The sequence below is a fragment of the Calypte anna genome, chromosome 1 (genome assembly GCF_003957555.1).
Source record: "Calypte anna isolate BGI_N300 chromosome 1, bCalAnn1_v1.p, whole genome shotgun sequence".
Classification (NCBI taxonomy): domain Eukaryota; kingdom Metazoa; phylum Chordata; class Aves; order Apodiformes; family Trochilidae; genus Calypte; species Calypte anna.
The window spans coordinates 12,162,099-12,182,711 of record NC_044244.1 but is presented as its reverse complement, the minus strand read 5'-3'; the positions used below and the strand labels follow the sequence as shown (position 1 = coordinate 12,182,711).

Sequence of the window (20,613 nt, the reverse complement as noted above, 5' to 3'; positions counted from 1 at the left end):
AATTCCATGTGAGGTTTAACTTCCTGCCCCAGGCCAGACCTGGTACATTGCAGTTTAGGAAGCTCGGTGGCCTTTGTTTCCATTTGAAAGAACTGAAGGGCTAAACTGGAGGTACAAATCAAATATATTTTCTATACCATATCTATCCACACACCTATATAATCACATATTGCATGTACCCCTGTGTGCTTGCTCCTCCATTTCCAATATTCAGCAGGCCCAAGAGCATGTCCTGAAATGGACATCCTTTCTCCCCACCTCCCAACTAATCCTAATCACAGGTGCCCTTTTTAACTTGAAAAATTGCAAAGATGGTGAAGTAAACATATTCTTCCCAGGAACCTTATATGTGTAAGCGAAAAGTCTCTCATAACACTGACTGAGGTTTTTCTATTAAGCAGTTTTTCAGAACTAAGGAGGGCGTAGATACAGCTCCTAAAACACTGAAGGGAAAAGAGATTGCTAAATGGTAGTTTCATCTTCCTGTAAGTGATGTGATGCTTAGAAACTATGTCTGAGTACTTATTAAAAGTTCATGCCTTATTTTTATTATAATAAATGTCATATTTTGCATATTTTACAATAGCTAATGATTAGAAAGGTTTTTTTGCTTTGACATCCCATGACTTCTCCCTTAGAAAGGTAGGGCAATCAGCCACTCTGAAACACAACTTACTTTCTAAAGATCATTTGTCTCAGACACTGATTCCCACATCTTTATGCCCATGTCTGTTACTGAGCAGGAGAAACTCCAAAGACTCCAAAGAAAGTTGGGGATTTTCTCCAGACAAGTACAGCTGAATGCACCTAATTAGAATTTTATCTGTGAGACACTTTAGTCACACCCTGTTACCTTAGGCTGTTTTTCTTAGGTTGTCATTCACCAGACATTCTTGTGTACCTAGGAACTGTAACAGGTCAGCATGCACATTAGTAATGTCCTAGACACCTTCTACTGTGAATTTGGTGTTAGTGCAGGTACTGAAAGAGCACTTCCAGTTCACAAAATATGCTCATAGTTCCAGCTCTTCCCGGAAGTCTCATTTATTGCATTTGTTACTTGAAAATTCATGTAGTTGCTTGTGAGTTTGTCAGTACTCCATAGAGCCGAGGCTTTTTTACCCCCAGAGATTTTATATACTAAGGCATTAAAAACCATCTTTCTTCTTAAAATGCCAATTCTTCCTGCAGATACAAAGGCATTACAGAACTCACCCTTAGCTTTAGTCTTTTACAGAACTGGTGATTTCTCACTTGGAAAGGTAGTAACCATTGTCTACCTCTTCTCTGGATGTTTGGCTGCTAGCACAGTTTAGCTACTCTCTTTTTCTCCAGGTAAACATGCTGCTTACTGTCTGTTTAGGCAGCTTAAAAAAAAATAATGTTTAGTCTTTCAGACTGGAAGTGGATTCTCACTGTCAAAAAGAAAATCCTGAGTCACTTTATTCCTTTTTTGCTCACAGTTGGAAGCTATCAATTGTTTTTTACTTAGAATTTTTGTTTTTAGTTAGAATTGTTAATGATTCCTAGAGAAGATGAGGCATGTTCTAGAAAGTGCTAACTGGTACTTTCCCAAGTGGCAGTATCATTAGCAGAAAATTTCTGTCCTCTTTCCACAATGTGCTGACTGCTCTGGGGTAGAACATATGGTTCCTTTGAGATTATCTTCTACCTGCATGTGAAGAGCCTGTTACCTTATTCCATGTAACAAAGAATATTAGAAAAGCTTATGTTGAACAAATACTTTTATTTACAAGACCTTATGTAACAGGTTTAAAATAAAAAATAGAACAAATCTACTCTCAGTCTTCAGCCTATTTTAGATCTAATCTCCATCTTGACTGATTTCTTCTTTGGTGGTCCAATCGGGAGATCAAGTTTATGGCAACACTGTAACAATCCAGTAGTTTGGTACCAATCTTGGCACTGAAAGCCAAGTAGCATAGCTTAGTCTCTTCGTACATAGAAGATATTGTATCCAAGTTCAACCATACCCCCAATAAGCAAGGCCCACAACGGGATAAATACATAGGCCAGTTTCATTGTAGTGAACCTCTGCAGTTTGGCACAGAGGGCGAGGCAGAAGGCCAACTTGAGCAGCATTGCAATCAGGTACCAGGCTTTTTTCTTCAGGTTTTGAGAGCCATTGCGAGGGTCGAAGCCAGATTTGCAGCGCCCAGCCATCTTAACAATTAACATCACTAGAAGAATAGTATCAAATATCCAAACTGGAATAAAAATGAGGAACCAGTTCCACGGTGCTTTCTCATCCAACTTTAGCACCAGCATGATCAGGAAGAGTAAGGTAAAGAGCCATGTCAGTAGTACTCTTTGTGCCAGGGACATTCTCATTTAAACAGCTTTCAGAGGAAGTCTTTCACTGTCAGCAACAACCTAACAAAACAAAAGAGGGGGGGAGGCATCAAAAGATGTCACTGCAAAACCATGAAGTGTTTTTCTTAAAGAAGACTGATTTCTTTTTCTTCCTTTTCCACCCCTTCTTACCTCACCCATATATGCTTCCTAGTATTTCTTTTATAATTGTCATACACAGCAAAACACCATGGTGCCATCCACCATTCAATTTAACTGCCTTAAAGTCAGCTGTGTAAACTGCCCTAATCTGAATTTGTTCTGTGAAACAAGTCAGGCTTTAATCCTAAATAGCTGTCAAACTCATTTAGAGACTGTTGTAATGCTGTGAGTACATTTAACTTTCTTCCAGTATTTAGTTAACACTCAAAAATAAATCTAACAATTCTCTCTCGCTAACAAAATAATCACAGTAAAATGTAACCCACTAACAAGCACAAGTAACAAACCATCTGAAAGATCTTGTAGGCTGCAGAGCTGCAGCTGAAGTGACCCAGGCTGAAACCAAGCCAGGAAGCACTTGCTTTCTGACAGGAACACTCAGTTTATTCACTGAGTATTATGTTTAAATTTCTATGTAGTCATGATGAAAGAAAAAGACAAGTCTATCTGCCACTAGAGTCAAGAGTTAGTTTATATATCCCTGACTGGAAGGCTTTTACCACTGCATGTGCCAGAAGCTTTTATCTGCAAGTGTAAAAAACAGTGCTGAGAAGACCTATGATCTTCCTGAAGATTTCATGCTAAAAAGACAGATATTAATATGTACCAGTGAAGCAGTGCTAAAAGTTTTCTTAATGATTCTAAAAATTTGAAATTTCTAGCAACTTGGTAATTCTCTTTAGAACACTGATATTCTTTCACTTGAATTAAGAAATTGAGCTTTGATTTGTTCCAGAATACAAAAATATTTTAATTACTGAAAGTGAGATGATGTGTTCTGAAAAGCATCTAATCCTCACCACCAGATCCCAGTGCAAGGGAAGGACAAGACCTGCTTCTCTTTTTCTGCTGTGCCCTGGGCCACAAACTGCAGCTTCCTCTGTGTTACTGCTGATGCTCAAAAGATCACTCCATTATTAAACAGAACAAGCAGAATCTATTACTTAGCACCTTTTTCAACAGTTGTTGTTGTTTTGTGGCTTTTTGTTTTTTTGTTTTTTGCCAGCTTATCAAATTTAACCAAGCATTGGAATGAGAAGCAGAGAAGGAAAAGCTGCTTGCTTAATTGGTTAGATGACCTTCTACATTAGAACTATGGGGTAATTTGTATACCACAAATTATCCTACAGGGTAAATCTGTGTCTTCTCACATACAGTTCAAACTACTTTTCTCTGACCTGAAGTTTCAATGGATTTGACTTAGTAGATAGCAGTGCAGTTTCTCTTAAAAGATCCAGTTTAGCCTACAATAATCTGGAGTTACTGTCAATCCCTTGGGTAAGGACTGACTCTTGTGTGACCCAGAGCAGGCCCATTCCCTGAGCTGAGATAGCAAGCAAAAAAAAAAAAAAAAAAAAAAAAAGCATTTTTGTAGTTTGCTTGATGTTGTCTTGGAGCATACCTAAACCAGCTGGCAGATGCAGAGAATAACTACAGAACAATTACTATCACCTGCCTGAAGTATTTTGAAAACATACCCAATATTCTCCAGTGAAAGTCTGTGGCTAAAGTAAAGAGAGTTGTAATCTCAAGTGAGTTTTAACATTCCTTTCATTGCAACATTTTTTGACAACCAGTTCTAGAAATCAGTGCTAGAGATAGCACAAAAAGAATCTCTTATTAGCAAACAGGAGAAAGCAGAAACCAAAGAGACAGACTGGAAACTTGGGCTCAAAAGGAAAAAGGAATTCAACACTGTTAGAAGTATCAGGTTATCAGATACTCAGAAAAGGTACTATCAGCTATTTCTGGAATAAATAGAAAGCTACTGAAGATGTATTAGATGGGGCTACTCACTTTGAACTCTGCTCATTTAAGTGAAAATATTTTGAGTTTTCTAAATTTGAGTTTGAGTGATCAGAACCACTTTATAACAACTTTAAAAAGCACAGGTAGAAAACTTAGCCTGGGACCTTATGCTGATTTTCTTTGACCTAATTAAGAGACGTAACTGCAAGACTGGGAAGGACTTCAAGGCACCATTTAATTTTAGAGGGTTTTTAAATGAAATCAAGAAAATCCAAGTGTACTAGTGAGATCTTATGGTCCACATAAAGGAAGATACCCAATTCTAAAGACTGACAGATGGGGATACAACTGACATATTGATAGAGGCTTTGTTTACATGGAACACTTGATCACCTCTCATTAGGAAAGAAAGAGATTATCAGCAAATTCACAGCTAGAGACCAGCTATCACAACACGATGGTTAACACTGGAAGAAAAGGATGCAGATATGGTACAAGCTGTAATCAGATCTGCTGTGAAAACACTGAAGGAGTGTAAAATGCAGAATGTAAAAGTTAAAAAAAAAAAAGCTCCTGACTCCTTACAGAAGTCATGTAACTAGTGGACAGTGAAAATTTTCAGTAATAAGAAACACTATCCAAGCAGCATTACTGACCTTGGTGTTATGATCTACATAAGATTATGGTATCTGGTTATAGCCTTTTTATACTTTTTTAAAAGAAAAGGAGGAGAATGTTACAGATTATATTCATCTCAATAGTGATGAAAATAAACATGTATACATTTAAATTTAAACCTTGAACATTGCCTAACAAAGTTCAGGAAATGCTATTAGACTGAAACCAAATTATACAGAACTCTAGTTTGATCAAATGACATTTTAAAGCTGATTCATCAGGTATGAGCAATTTTACATCTACTACTTCAGTAGCCCCATTAAAAAAAGGCATTTAAACTAATTTGATATGAATATAGGTTATTGACAAGTTCACTGTGCAATTGGTGCCTTCTGAGTAAGTTCAGTCTGTGAAAGTTTAAATGTATAAATAAAGTCAAACTAAACCATCCCCTTAACTGGAACCCTTGTTTTGCTGTTCTTCAGTGAAACAGTAAAAGTCTGAGATTCCCAAGTGCTGTATTTGGCCGAAAAAAATCATAACAATCAAGAAACTATTGAGAGGAACAGACCGAGGAAACTGGCAAAGCATCCAAGGGTGCCCCGCTCAGCAAAGTATCAGCTTCTCGCTGCGTTTCCAGCGCAGTTCCAATACAGCCTTAGCGGGCACGGTCCCTCTGCTCGACCACCTCTGCCCATCGCCCCTGGGGGTGCCGGGGATCTCCCCGCCAGCACAGCCCGGCCGGCAGCCGCCTCAGCCCGGGCCGACCCCCACGGGGCTGCAGCCGGACGGTCAGGGCAGGGCCAAGCCCGGCGCCCCGCAGGCTGGGGATGCCGCCCGTCCTCCTTGGCATCCCTGCTCCTGCAGTTCCTTCCGTCCCGCCGTCTTACCCACGGCTCCCCCTGACAGCCCCGGTTCCCCAGCTGCGGAGGAGGCCGTGTCTGCCGGGTCGAGGCCGGGCCTGGCGGGGGAACCGGAGACGAAAGGCCTCTCCCTACACCCCCCGCCACCTACCGCACGGCCCCGGGCAGCCCTACGCTGCTGCCGCCCTCGCACGGACCCACCGCCGCCTCCTCCTCCTCCTCTCGCAGGGTCCCGGCACATCCCCCTCCCGCCCAGCTACGCGGGCCCAGGCACGCAAGTAAGGGGGCGGCCGGGCTCTCCCCTCCCGCTCCTCCACAGGAAACCGACCGCCTTCCTCATCCCCCGCCCCGGGCCCGGCTATTGGTCAGCAGGGACCGACGTCCTCCGGCTCCCCGCTGTCACTGGGCGGCGGCCACGTCGCTCAAGTCAATCCCCGCCTCCTCCCCCAGCTCCTCGGTGACGCCCATCGCGGTCGGCCAGCCCACTCGCGGCCGGCGGCCGTTCCGCTTTGAGCCCGCCCCTCTCCGTTCTCCTTGCCGCCGGTTGGAGGGCGGGTCTGTCCGTCACTCCGGCCCCGCCCCTGCCCCGGGAGGTGTGGGTGAGGCGCGGCCCCGCCCCCTTCCCGCTCTCCTTGGGCAGCGCCGCCGCCAATCACCCCCCGGCCCCGCCCCCGGGACGCCGTTGGCCGCCGCTCCTCTCCCGGCCCCGCCCCTGGCGCGGCGGCGCGCGCCTCCTCGGGTCTCGCGCTGTTGCTGCCGCCGCCGCTGCCGCCGGGGCGCGCGCCTCCTCCTCCTTCCCGCCTTTCCCCCTCCCCTCCGCCCCCCCCTTCCCCCGCCCCCCCCTCAGCTGTTGCCTCGCGCGCGCCCGCCGCCTCCCCGCCGTCTCGCGCTCCCCTCGCTGCTGTTGTCTGCGGCGCGCGCTGGCCCGCTCCGCCGCGGCACCGGGCGGACGGTGAGGAGGGGGCACCGGGGGAGGGAGGAGGGGGCGCCGGCGGGGGAGGACGGGGAGGAGGGGACCCCAGCGGGGGAGGAGGGGGTACCGGAGGGGAAGCAGGGGGCACCGTGGGGGGCCGCCGCGGAAGCATCTCCGCCCCGGCGGGAGGAGGAGGGAGAGCCGGGGCGCCAAGTTCCCCGCGCGGCTGGGGAAGGGGACGGGCGGCTCTGCGGCGGGAGGCGGCCAAAGCGGTTTCGGCTTCAGCTGGGGTGCCCGCTCGGCGAGGGGCGAGGGGCGTTCCGCGCATCCCCGGCGGGGCGCGGCGGAGCCGTCTGCCACGGCTCCCCTCATCCCCGGGCCGGGGGGTGAGCGCGGGTGGGCTGCCTGCCTGCCTGCCACCGCCCGGGGGCCTCCCGCCACCCCCGGGGGGAGCCTGCCGGGGGAAGGGCGGCAGGCCCGCGGCCTCCGCGGTGCCGAGGTCCCTCCAGGCGGGAGGTATCGCGGATGACCGCGCACCCCCTCAACCCCCCCCGTGTTCTTTCCGCCGGGGCGGTGTGGTCCGAGGGCGGCTGCTGAGGGGCCCTTCCCGCCACGCCGTGGAACCGCATCAGGTGTGGGCTGCTCCGACTGCTGGCGGGGCCGCGCCGTCCCGGTGAGCCCGGGATCCCAAGTGTGAGTCCCGGTCGCCGGTCTGGTTCGCCTCCGGTGGCCAAGTTTATTGTGGGTGGTAGGCGGTCAGTTACGCGTTCAGGGCTCAGCTGCTGCCCGTCCCCGTCCGTGCTGTTCCTGCTTGCTGAGTCTGAGTTCTGCTACAGTGCACCTTTTCCTTGGTAACTTGCTTCAGTGCATCTTCAGCTGCTTTAATATCTGTGTCAGGTGATGCGACTTCTTTTTCTCCTCTAAGGGTCCCGAATTTCGACATCTTTACCTTCATCTTTGACTTCGTAAAAGAATTGAAGGAAAAATTCTTTTTTTATGTCTTCCTCTTTTTTTCGTGCCTTCTTTCACTTCCTACCCCTTTCCTTCTCTTCCCAGCCTAACCCAATGCTGACCTGTCTACAGCTTGTGTGTTGTCCTTGGTTTTCAATTTGGGAAACTGAATGTTAGATTTCGTCTTGTGCATTAAATTTTTGTGTTTTGGTCATTTGTTAATTTCCCTCGTAAGTGTTTTATTTGCTGTAATTTATATCAGAAACAAAGGAGAAAGCAGTGGGGGAAAATTGATTAAGGAGTGGTAAAACTATCCAGGTGTCATCTTCTTTTACTTCTGTGTTTTATATACCCTGGTTTATATATACCTCAGGTGTATCATATTCAGTGACAGTTTCAATCCATGTTCTCAAGCTTTGCAGTTGGTATTTTGTCTTTTGCTGCTTTTACATGGTCACTTGAAAAGTACTGCTGATGGGTCTTGTGTTTTGTTTCAGATTTCCCAGTGTCTTAACCATCTGCCATATAATTAACTGGAAAAAGTAATTAATTGGAAAACCTGACTTGTTGAAAGTACTTTAATTAACGTTCTTATTTTTTTTTGTGATGAAACATTCCTACAGAAAATACATCTGGTTTTACAATTTACAACACACAAGTTCTCAGCTAGGAATGAGACTAAATACAGTGTGTCATCAGTGATTTGTGGGCTTACATCTTCCTGTTGATGCTGTGTAACAGAGGGTGGTATCTGGTCTATCAGGGTGAACTGCATCACTTGAAATATGAACTTAGAGTGGTCACTAAGTGGCAGAAGGATATGTTTACTATTTACATTAGTTCTTGGCATGAGATTTTTTGTTTTCCTGGGGTTTGAGGCTAAAAATGTTCTGTGAATAAATCTATAGGTTATAAATAGCTGTATGTATTTGACTGTTTCTGTAGCTCTGAAGGTTTTGGTTATCTTCTTTGATTTGCCTCTTTATCTGTGACTCCCTGGAAAGGATAATCCTTTTCTCGGAAGTGTTTTGTTCCAGTAAGGTGTTTATGAACTGATGTACATACACACATCATGCTTCTTTCAGTTTTGAGTTTTTTTTCCCCAGAGCTCTCCTTGATGATATTTGCAAACAATTTTCATTTTTGAAGGTAAAGATTGAGTGCAATACTTGGAACTGGTGTGTTTAAGATCCTGATGCCCATTTGAAGTGGAATGTTTGTGCAGTTGAATTTTCTGTTGCTATGTTTTGCTGCCAATATATGTTTTTATTCTGGATATAAATAATATAAAGGATAAAACATGAGCCTGAGTCATATGAAAAAGAATTTGGAAACCTAGTTATTTTAAATCAGTGCTTGTAGTAGATTTTTTCCCTCTTGTACTGTCTGGAATGTGACATACAAATAAATCGTCAGTAATTGTTGGGCACTCCAAAGAACATTTTAAGCATTCTGGTAGCACTGGATTTCTCTCAAAGCAGAGGTTGATCAGGTAGTCTCAAAAAATTGGCCCCAGCTGTACCCATAGCTGCCTAATATTAATGTGAATTCTAGGAGAGCTCAAAATCCTGCAGGCTTTAAAAACAGAGGCAGAGTACTGATGTTACGTTTGAAGGGAGACATAGGTGGGTGAAAAAGACTTCCAGTCAACTTTGTCTGAAGCTGTCAACCAAGCAGTGAAGGGCAGAGTGGCTCTTGGAGTTGAACAATGCTGTTCCTGTTACAGCTGGCAGGGGTCACTGGAAAGCAGTGGACATTGTTTATTTCCCAGTTCTCCAAAGTTACATATACCCTGTTCCCAGGCTTTTTCTAAATAGTGTATCTTGTACATTTGAGAGTATGAGAAATTTTGTAGAAGAAATAAAAACAAAATTTCTCCTCCTTTCCTCAGGACTGCTGTGAGTAAGCATGGTGGCAGTCACAGGGATATTTTTTTTTCTTTTGGCCATGAAAAGTTATTTTTGTAATAAACAGCACACTCTACCAATTAATTGCCAAACAGTTTATGTAAATTTTTAGTTACTTACTCAGGATACAAAACAGGCAGTCAGATGCCAAAACCATGTTTAATGGCAACAGAAAACATTAAGTATCTACACAGTGACAGTTTTTTTTTTTTTTTGTAAAACTTGTGACCCAAAGACTATACCCACCCAAAGAAAAGGCACTTATGATTGTGTCCTGTCTTTCTTCAGAATGAGAGCAGCTCCTGGCCAGTCTGTGCAAAGCTCTGAGCCGTTGTAGTGTGTACTGCTACTGACCCAGCCATAGAGTTGGGGCAGTTGGTAATAAGTGTAGGAGGCAGGAAAAAAAGTGTTGAGTGAGATGGAGAAGAACAACAGGGACCCATGGTACACTGGTAAAAGCAGAGACTTCATTGTCTCTGCCCATAGGACAAGGTTGGCCTGTTTCTCTTCTGTAATATTTTTTGTTTGTTTAACAAAGGAAACAAACCAAAAGTCTTTTAGGATACTTCTGTCAGAGGTACTGCTCCTGCTGACTGTTCAAAGGTAGTTGACCACTGCTTACTCTGAGACTTGTAGTGATGTGAAAAAATAGAAGACTTTTTGAAAGTTTTAAAGACCGTGAGTTTACTCCTGAGTTTTACATGCATTTACTCTCTTGAGTTTACTGTGCTGTTATTCATAAAGATCCTTCTTGCTGGGTACAGAGGAAGTGGTTAACTACTTAAAGAAATTGTATTCAAATTTGTAAGGAGAATACAAAGAGCTTAATAAATTGCCTGTAGGGGAAAAAAAAGAGAAGAGTTAATAGTAATTAGGGCTATAATATATTGCTGTATAATGTATGGGCATGTTCTACATGTAATCATAGAATGATTTAAGTTGAAAGGGGTCACTGGAAGTCATCTCTTTGGTCCAACCCCTTCTCAAGGCAGGGCCAGCCTCACACTTTGAGCAAATATGTAGAGATACCCACTATGTCATCAAGAAATTTGGAAATAGAGCTTATGTTTGTGGGTATTTTTTCATTGTGGGGAGGATATAATAGGATTCATAAAACTATTCTCCTTTTTTCTTAATTTACATGTCTAAAGAGTATGTTTTCCAAATTAATTTCTGGGCATACTCTTTAAGTGAGACAAGTAGTATTCAGTATTTAATTCTTTGTTGATTTAAGGTGGTCTTAGTGGATGTATTCCAGAGAGCCTAGATGGCTTTATGGAATGACTCCAAGCATTGAACTATTAGCAAATACATTTATGGCCCTTGTTCTTAAAAATAAAATATAATTGCAAACTGGGAGAAGAAATTAAAGCAATATAACATCAAGCATGAAGTCACGCAAGCCCTGCATTTTGGAAGCTGGCCAGCACCAGATGCTTTTGGAGGTTAGGTGGTTGGCAGATGCTTCCTGGCAGCTAAACACTTCATGTTCTGCTGTCTTAAGGGACAGTTTGTTCTGGGCTTACCATGTTGCTTACACACTTTCCTTGGTACTGGCTACTGGCCATTGTGAGGCTGGGTTAGGTATAGAGTTGGTGTGACCAAATAAAGCCTGGTGATCTCTTTGAATATTTTCTTCCATCCCGGGTTATGAAGCTTGAGACTCCCTCAGCTCTGTGTTTATTTTTTTCTTATTATTATGTGTTTAAATAGCTGCTTTCTTTTTGAATTGGAGTAAAATCTTGGCTTCAGTGACTTCCTGTGGTACTGAGCTTAACAGTCTAATTATGTGTTGTAATACAATATTGCTCTGTTAAAGGTTTAGTTTTGCTGTCCTCCATGCTCTGTTTATGAATGAAGTTTCCTGTATTATTTGAGGCTGTTGTTTTATTGACTACATTTGCTGTATATTTCTTAAAGTCTCAATTTATAATCCCTTATTTTTCAGTCCATGATTGCCTGTCTCAACAGGAGAGTCTTTCAAGTGGTTGATAATTCATAGCCTTTCACAGTACACCTCCCCCTCCCCCAGTATTTTGATATTCTTCAAATAAAATACATGCATTTCAGGTCAGGTTGCACAACTGATCAACAGATGTACTGCAGTATAATTTCATGTAATTTCTATTTTATTCAGATCATCGAATCATAGAATGTTAGAGGTTACATGTGTCTGTGCTTTTCTCAATATAGAATGTTGAATGGAAGACCTCTAAGAGCTGCCAAATTTCCTTGGTGGATTTGAGATTTTAAAGCTTTGTGGTGTATTTAGTTCAGTTTCCCTTCCCAACCCCCCTTATGTCATTTATATAATGGGTACTAAGCTCTGTTTGTGTTACCTGTTCATTATTAGAGCTGATCCATCTTCTCAAGTTTTGTTAATGGAAGATTGTCTTCTGGAAATGTTACTACTCCAGGTTTTCTTCTCTTATGTATAAAAAATAAATATAGTGAGCCTCTTGATTGAAGCTTGAGGTTTAGGATAAGTAATAGGACAGGGCTCAGTTCACATCATTTAAGGACTTATCCTTAGGACTCTAATGGGCTAAATAGGGCGAGGAGGATAGGGGAAACAGCCTTAATTAGACTGGATTAACTCTCTTAGTGGTATGTCAGGTGGAGATCCAGAGCATTCAGGTTGGCTTCAGTCAGAACTGCCTCACTCCTGGCAGTGGCATTAGTTCTCACTTTATTTTGTGATCCATAGATCTGTGGAGCTAGTTCAGATGACAGCTGCCCATTTGTGTAGTAATGGCAGTCAGATCCTTGAAGTTGTCTCCTGTGCTACAATGGGCTCTAATGCTGGTAAAAAGAGGGATGGAAGCTGGTGACCGAGGAGGACAAGGGTTGACTGTGGTAATAAATACTGGTTTAGAGTGGTTCAAACAGTTGTGAAGCCTTGCTAACCCACCCTGACCTTCTCCATCAGCTCTTTGTGGACCTTCCCTGTCTTTAGCGAGTGATCTCTTCTGTTGAAAGTTCCCTTTTAGAATCTCTGGAAATAAGCAGGAGTGTGGGACATCTCTATTTGTAAGCTTGTAGTAGCTGTCAGCACCTGATGAAGCAGTGGTGTGACTAGTGTCTGTGTTCACCACCTTCCTCATAAAAGTCTAATGGTTCATGTACTCAGAAAGTTGGACGTCATGTTTTTGGTGTGCACTCATCCTGAGTGGCTTGAAGGTCAAGACTGGAAACGCCAGAGCATGTATGCACTGAATCAGATCCTGAACCTCTGTTACTACAGGGTGTTCAGGTATGTGAAAGCCCGAGGAACATAAAGAAAGTAGACTATGAAGATTTAGTCCAAATTGTTTTGAGGTTAGGACACTACTATGTGAAACTGAATGGGGTTCCCAGGTGAAATCTTTAGGATTTGTGTGCACTTTGCCTTGGACTTACACTGAACAGAAGAGCTAGCAGGCCAGTCTTGAGCCATCCAAGGAGCTTTTAGGCACCTGAGCAGCCAATAAATAGGCTTTATTCAGACTGGATGCTGCTATTAATCTTTATTACCCAATTAACCTATTGCAATGAAAAAGTTGACCTCAAAATGTTGAAATGTTGTTCAATTTTGTGGCTCTTTTTTGGTCCATGGCAATGTTTGCTTTTCACAGCCTGCAGTCTATTTAAAAGTCTTTGACATCCTTTCAAAGGCTCTTTGAAAGTTTATCACTTGCTCTTGCTTATCAGTTTGACGTGTTCAGAAATACTGATAGACTTAAGACATCATCTTCTTTTGCAGAAACTGCTGATTAGTCCCTATCAGATAGTCTTTCAGGTGTAATGGTGTTCTATTTTTAATGATTGTTTTTTTAGTAGCTTGCCAGATACACTTGTAAGGCTATTTACCCTGCAGTTCTTGGATCACTCCAGATACTTTTTCAAAACCAACAGCCTCAGCATTTGCTACTACATTGGTACAGAGCAGTGGCTGTTACAAGAGACTGCAGCTTTTTCTCACAGCTCAGCTGCCTTGTGCCTCAGCTGCTTCAAAAACTTGCTGGATAACTATTTGTAGAACATGATGCAAACCTGGTCATTTAGGAGTGGTTTTCAACTTCCTGACTGTACTCATGGAGAAGCCACAGCTCTGCTGTTCATTGCCTGGTGACAGATAAACATGTCTTTCCTAAACACCAAGTCAGTATTTGCAGGGAGAAAGATTTATTGTTGAAGGAAATTACCACTGCGTTTAGAACCACAGGGAAGAGAAAAGGAGCATAGCATTTTCTTTCAGGGTAGCCACTAGTTGGGTTTTTTGAGTGTTTGTCAAGAAGTATGTGTATATAAATGAAAAACATCATATTTATAGAAAGTCTATTCTTAATAAAGCTAACACTGTTCTAAGAGCAGCTGTACAAGCAGAATTTCAGGGATTTGTCATTTGAAGATTGCAAATTTGTTTACTGGGATATGTGTGTATGCTTGCAGCGTTCAGTACCCTGTCACTTCAAGTAGAGCCATGAACAGAAACAAGTTGTGTAACCAAACTGGGAAATTTGCACAGACCATAATAAGGCTAAGGGCAGAGATTCCAGAAATGGCTACAGCAGTTGCAACAACGGCAGGAAATGTTCTTTTCCCAGAACCTGAAATAAATCTCAGAAATCCTGATACTCAACATATTGCTACTATTTCAGACAGTTGTGTAATACGCTGGTAAAACAAGTAATTCCTTGGGAGGCAGTTATTTTCTGTGGTCCTACCTTGCTAGTTTGTCCTTCAGCTACTGGTGTATTTACTGGGGAGGTGGTCTAGCTGAGCCTGCTTGCCATCAGAATTTGAAAACTGATTATCACTGCATGTTCTCTGCTGCAGCAGTGAGAGCTTCCTGCTTGGAATGGTACGTGATAAAAGGGCATGAGCTAATCAGGAAAAATAAATATGAAATGGCAGAAATGGGATCAGATACAGTGGTTTGTGGGCACAATGCAGTGGCCTGAGAGAAAGCATCTATTTTTCAGACACTGACATCTTACTGGAGGCACAGGAGGGTATGGATGTGCTGCCAAATATCTGTATGCATTGTGATACATCGTGCTGATGAAGAATGAGGCTTGATACACAGCAGCATAGAGTCTGGTCAATATGTTATTGTTGCTGGCCTGATAAACTCAAACAGACAGCTGAACTGAACAGGTATCTAGGGATGTTCAATGTTTTTTTTTTTCACCAGTTTGGGGGTGATTTTTTGCTTTTTTTGGGCATAGTTTGGGTATTTTTTTAGACAGAGTGAAGAACAAAGTTCAGAAATTCATTCTCTTTCATGGCCAGCATCTTAGGAATACTGATATCTAAATTTAGCAGTTGTTGCTGTTCTTTGGGGAAAGCAAGTATGTTAATTCCTTTTTATTTACAAACCATCATGACCTTGGATTGCAAGGCAGCAGCTTGGGGGGGCCCTGGCAGGCATGGCAGCAAGAATACTTTTCATGCTGGCTGCTGGATATTGTCCTTAGGTTAGCAGTGTCTGTTTTTTAAATTCTGAATTTTTTTTTTTCCATTTTCTTAAGGCTAGCTGAAAGGACAAGATAAAACAGAGGTGTGAACCTGGGAGTGACAAGTTTCTCATTTGCTTGTAGACAATTTGCAATTCTAAAATGCTGTTTTGAGAACAATGATGCATAGATAAAGTACTAAACAGAACACTAAGTGCATTGTGTCGTATTTGATTTTCCTTTTAAAAAAAGGAAATGTAAGTTTAATGGGGTTTTGTAATGCACGTGAAAAGAATATGTCTTTGAAACATTACTTCAAGGGTTTAATCCCATTTTTTGTGGCAGTGGCAGCACTCCCATGAATTTGAGCATAGGAATGATGACTCCTAGGAGAGGTGTCTGAGTTACACTGATACCTCTGCTGGTTGTTTCGTCATGGTAGAAGCGGGTTTTCAGTCAACACTGGATACCTAATATGACTAAGCTGCTTATTGGACTAATTTAAAATTAAAATAGCAAATAATGTCAACGATTTCATGATAACTTTGACTTCTGTTTTGATGTGGAATCTGAAAAGTGAGGTTTTTTTCCTTGTTAAAATTATTTTTTTAGCTGTGCATCAGCAGGTGTACTGTTTCACTTTTAAGTGTGATACAGATGTTGCTACAAAATTAGCATAGGCTGCAGGCTTTATTGTTCTGATTCATATTCTCACTCTTTATACCAGAAAATTAGTGAAATTATGTCTGTGATTCTGAAACTGTAATATGGACAAGCTTGTTAACTAGCTTGTTAACTAGCTTGTTAATATGCTAGCTAGTTAATTAGCTAGCTAATATGGAAAAATAGTTCCGTTGTGCAAAGAAGTTGAAACCAAGCTCTGCTGTTTTCATGGGTTTATACAGAACTCTGTTAAAACTTTTTTGCCTTTAATTTGCTGCTAAGAGTTCTTCTGAAGGTACTAAAAACTGGTGGTTATAAAAAAATGTTTGAGACAAATGCCACAGCTCTGCAATTTTACTCTTAATGATGTCTAGTGAACATTCCAACCTCATCATTTCATGATCGTAATGAGCTGAGATGGGCATTCAGGTTTTGACTTGACAGCTGGATGGTAATCTGACCATTCAGGTTGGGATTGTTATAAAGGAAGCAGGTTCCTTGAAATATTTAGTGATTCACATTGTTTACAGTCAAGGAAAGCATTTGCCTATGCTTCCTGGCTCGTGTTTTGGTTTTTATCCTTTTGCTTGTTTGCTGCTGAGATTTGTATATTTTTCAAAAATTTGTGATTTTTTTTTTCCTTTGTCACTTCAAGGAGCATAGTTGTATTCTCAAATTCTGTCAGAGTTCAGAATATATTTTTTTCCTATACATTGTCATTCAGAAATGTTTGCATTTATATTTGACTTGGGTTGCCAAAACCTTGTGGATTCCAGTAAAATATTCCAAAATACTTACTGGAAATTTATTTAAATCTGTAGTGTAGCATCTAATTCTGTCTTACCCAGTAAGCACTGCTTGAATGAGCACTTAACTACCTGAGGACATCTAAATATAGATTTCTGTGGCTTTTGAAAAACTGCTCGTTACATTACAAGGTCTAGTGTATACTTCTTTAAATGGAATATGATTATGCCCTGAAGTGGAAAATAAATAGTTAAGAAGCCCCACTTCTGAATAGGGATCACAAAAAACAAGTGGTCATCTATTTTTTTGTTTTAAATGAGTAATGAAGTTTTGGTTTAAAAATGTTGCTTGCTATTCCTACTATTAATGGTGAATTTGAAGGAAATTTGATGAATGGCTCTGTTGAGTGTCACAGTGGTGTTGTGATCAAGCTTTTGTATTTTTGGATACTATTTCTAATATCTGCAGTTGGGAGTAAGTCTTGTGTTGTTCTAAAGCCTCCAACTACTTAGGATTAACAATCTTGCTGTATTTACTCCGCAGAGGACATTGTACAATTGGGTGCAAAAGATGGTCCCTGTCCCAGCTGCAGGTATTTGGCACAGAACATGAAACAAATGGCTGATCCAGAGAGGATGGGAGGGGAGCAAAGCAGAAGCATTGGCAGTGCTCTGTTGTGCTGCTGGATGTGTGTCAGCTGTTAGGGTTTTTTTCACTTTACCTATTTGGTACCGGTGTGCCTTAGAGTCCAGCTTGTACAGTCTGACTTTAGCATCAGTATCAATCAATACACATTGTCAGCTGAATAATTTATTAACTTGTAATGAATATGCAGAGTTCTGCAATTGCTGCAATACTTGGTTTCCTGTCTAGGTGTTCAGTGAACTGTGGGCAGAGGCAGTCAGAGCCAGGGCTGCACCTTAAGTGCCTGGAATTGTTACCATCCATTTCTTGTCCATATAAGTTAGCTTCAGTCCAACTGTATCAAACTCATTATACTGTCTCAGAAAAATCCAAACCTAACCACAGACAAAATCCCTGCCCCTGCAAACAGATACAAAACTAAACCACAGAAAAAGTCCATGCCCCTGCAAGCAGAAACACTGTCCTGACATAATTAAACAAACCTTTTCACCTTTCATTTCAGTGCTATCTTAAAAAGTGTTGTGTAGCTGTTGAAGAAAGACTGTGATATTTCCTTGTAGAAGTATTTTTACTTAGTACACCAGGCTCAGTTTGTCTTTAGACAGTTTGTCTTGTCTCCAGTCCATCCTGTGATTTTGTAATATTTACTTTTTTAAGCAGTACCTTTGCAATTGTCTGTACAAATATGCTTTAAACACCCCCAAAATAGGCTCTGTGGAGAATTTAATATAGAGAGTTTCCTAAAAAGGCAAAACCCATGAGCAATCAAAATAACAGATCTGTTGATAGAAATAAAATATTAATAAACCTACTTCATTATACTTGGTTTATAGTTTTGTTATGTAATTGTTTTTTGAGGCAAAGGGGTTTTCAGTGAATTGGAGAGCTACTGCAAAAAAGGTTGCTGCATTTAAAGTGGCTTGTGCAATTTTACCTGTGTTTGGTTTTGATCTGTAAGTTAGCATTGGTTTCCTGAAAAGTCATTGGCCTGGGAGAGAGATGGCGTTTGTGTAGCTGCTGAGAGAAAGGTTTTAGTGCAGGTTCAACAGGTAGTTCTTTACTGCTGATAATGAGTTTCTCCAGCCTTTACCTTATCTTGTAATTATGATGATAGGAAGCAGGGTATATTGTATGTGAGAGGGAATCATGGTTTAAGGGAAATGAAAAGGATACAAAGATCCTTCAAGATGAGTTCACAAATGAAAAACAAGGGGGGCAAGTGTGATCAGAATCTGTTTGCCATCCTTCCCAGGCACAGTGGAACTGCTTTTGCTGTGATTGTGCCACATGGGTCACATGTATGGAGGCTATGTATGGCTTTTAAGATACTTTGGGTCTGTAGTCCTACGTAGTAAATTATTTTAAATTTAAGTTTACTGAAACAGATTTCAAACAAGAGAGCAAATCCTATTTTAAGCTTGATGTTGGTAAGAAAGAAGGGTAACCAGTCTATGTAGTATGCCAAGTTATATTAAAGTCTTTGTTAGGCTCCATGCTTTATGTGATTGAAATATTTTAGTATTTACTGTGTCAGTGAATTCTTAATAACTAATAGCTGCTCTTACAAAAACTGCTACTATTATTAGGAACAAATAGGTCAGAAACAATTACAGATGTTGACACAGTCATGGCTGTCAGCTTTAACTGACTTGGTGTGACTTACACAATGATATTATCAACAGTGGAAAAATTGCAGTTTGTCTGCCCAGTTGCAAGAAAAGTCAGTGTCCTGATATTTCTCTGACTTGTTAATGACTAAGCTCTTTCAGAGATTTCTTTCTATTGTGATGTAATTTTATCTGAGGTTGTGTAAAGCGTGTTGGAGAATACACTGTTAGATATCTTAAGTTCCTTTTGGTATTTGATTTCTCTTTTTTTGAAAAAGCTTTATGAAAAACTAAAATATATGGCATAATGTCTCTTCAGAGTCCTCAGCAGCTCATAAAATTAATCCTTTTTTGAAGGTTTGTAGTATAGTGTATATGATAAGTATCCAAACTTACTAAATGTGGTGTCTTTCAGATAGTGCACTGTGTAAGATACGAGTACATCCACAGGAGTCAGGGAAGACTGAATAAATAGGTGTCAGTGCAGACTGGAGTATTTTGGAGGGTCTTCTTTCAGAGAAATGTCTTGGACAGCAGCAGTATTGACAGGGCTTTTGTAGAGGGAGTACTTGTGATGTGATTTTCAAGTGAATGGCTGTTATCAGGTAATATGATTCTGGCTCCTAAAAAAAAGATTTTGGTGATGAACAATGAATAATAAAATGTCACAAGCTAATCCAATACATAGTCATTTAATAAAGACATTTTTTAAAATCTGCTTTGCAGTTTCAGTTTCCATCCCATTATTTTGGACATGGTATTTTTCTTTGCCTTTCTTATCTGTGCAAATACTGTAAACAAATGTCTTCTCTTTCTCTGTTTTAAAGACAAAGATCACCTTTAATCTTTCACTTTCAAAAGTGCCTGCAGATGAGTAATTCTTGTTTCCTTTTAAATGAAGCAATATGAGGTGCAATATTATTGATATTGACAACGTTATGATAAGTGTGGTATTTTTATCAGAAATGTAACCCTTAATCACATTTTTTTAAAGAGAGAGATGGATCTTGGGATGAATGCTTGATGCATAGTTTGGTGTTTGGGGGCTAAGCTACCATTTCCCCTCCCTGCCACCAGTGAGGCTACGCCTGGGGTGCTGGACCCAGTTCTGAGCTTGTCAGTACAGGAGAGGCATGGATATACTGGAGAGAGTTCAGTGAAGGGCCACAGAAATGTGAAGGGACTGGAGCATCTCTCCTGTCAGTAAAGGCTGAGAGAGCTTCTCTGTTTCAGCCCAGAGAAGAGAAGGGTCAGAGGGATCTTATCAATGTCTGTGAATATCTGAAGGGAAGATGCTAAGAGGATGGAGCCAGGCTCCTTCCAGTGCTGCCCAGTGACAGGACCACAGGCAGTGTGCACAGACTGTAGCACAGAAGGTTCCATCTGAAAGTCAGAAATGCCTTTTTAATGAGAGAGTAACTAAGTAGTGGCATAGGTAGCCCAGGGAGGCTGTGGAGTCTCCGTCCTTGGAGAACTCAAAAGCCACCTGGGCACAGTCCTGGGCAACTTGTTCCAGGTTGCCCTGGTTGACCAGGGGAGTTGGACCTGGCAACCTGCAGAGGTACATCCAGTGTCAACCATTCTGTTATTCAAAAAATGTGTCTGGAAAGTTACTTTTAAGGTATCTTTTTGTGTTAATTTTTACCAATAACACTTGACCCTGGAATAGTTCAGATAGTATGCTTGGAAAACTTTGATTTTTTTGTAGTTACTTCTAGGAAATATTTCCTACTTTTTGCGTAATTTGTAAAATAGGTATTTTCTTGTGTGTTAAATATGTGATACAGCTATGTAAAAATAGCATTCTTAAATTGTTTGTAAACGTAGGAAGGATGATGAATATTAGATGGAGCTGAAAACTTAAGGTTTTGCCAACTTATGTTAAATAGTCACATGTAGCATAGCATTTTTTAATTTTTTTTTAACTGTTCTTGAGTAGGACATATGTTTACGTACACTTTTATAAAGAAAATCAGT

At 41.5% G+C, this 20,613-nt stretch overlaps 2 protein-coding genes across 6 annotated transcripts in view; one reads left to right on the top strand and one right to left on the bottom strand.

Annotated features, from left to right (window-relative positions):
* Positions 1-1,735: 1,735 nt before the first annotated feature.
* Positions 1,736-6,069, bottom strand: TMEM60 (transmembrane protein 60). 3 transcript variants are annotated; one of them, XM_030447938.1, is made up of 2 exons: positions 5,917-6,069; positions 1,736-2,394 (listed from the first exon to the last, which is right to left on the bottom strand). In XM_030447938.1, the coding sequence occupies exon 2, from the start codon at positions 2,350-2,352 to the stop codon at positions 1,948-1,950; it is 405 nt and encodes a 134-aa protein (XP_030303798.1). In that variant the 5' UTR covers positions 2,353-2,394; positions 5,917-6,069; the 3' UTR covers positions 1,736-1,947. The 3 variants fall into 3 exon arrangements, with proteins under 3 accessions (XP_030303798.1, XP_030303813.1, XP_030303805.1); XM_030447953.1 differs by having other exon boundaries at positions 5,967-6,069; XM_030447945.1 differs by lacking the exon at positions 5,917-6,069 and adding an exon at positions 5,474-5,661.
* A 564-nt stretch (positions 6,070-6,633) lies between these two features.
* The window catches only part of PHTF2 (putative homeodomain transcription factor 2), a 68,297-nt gene continuing 54,317 nt past the window's right edge, over positions 6,634-20,613 (top strand). For all 3 annotated transcript variants that reach the window (XM_030447918.1, XM_030447926.1, XM_030447910.1), the window contains exon 1: positions 6,634-6,717. The gene's annotated coding sequence lies outside the window, so the exon portion shown is untranslated. The remainder of the gene's footprint in view (positions 6,718-20,613) is intronic.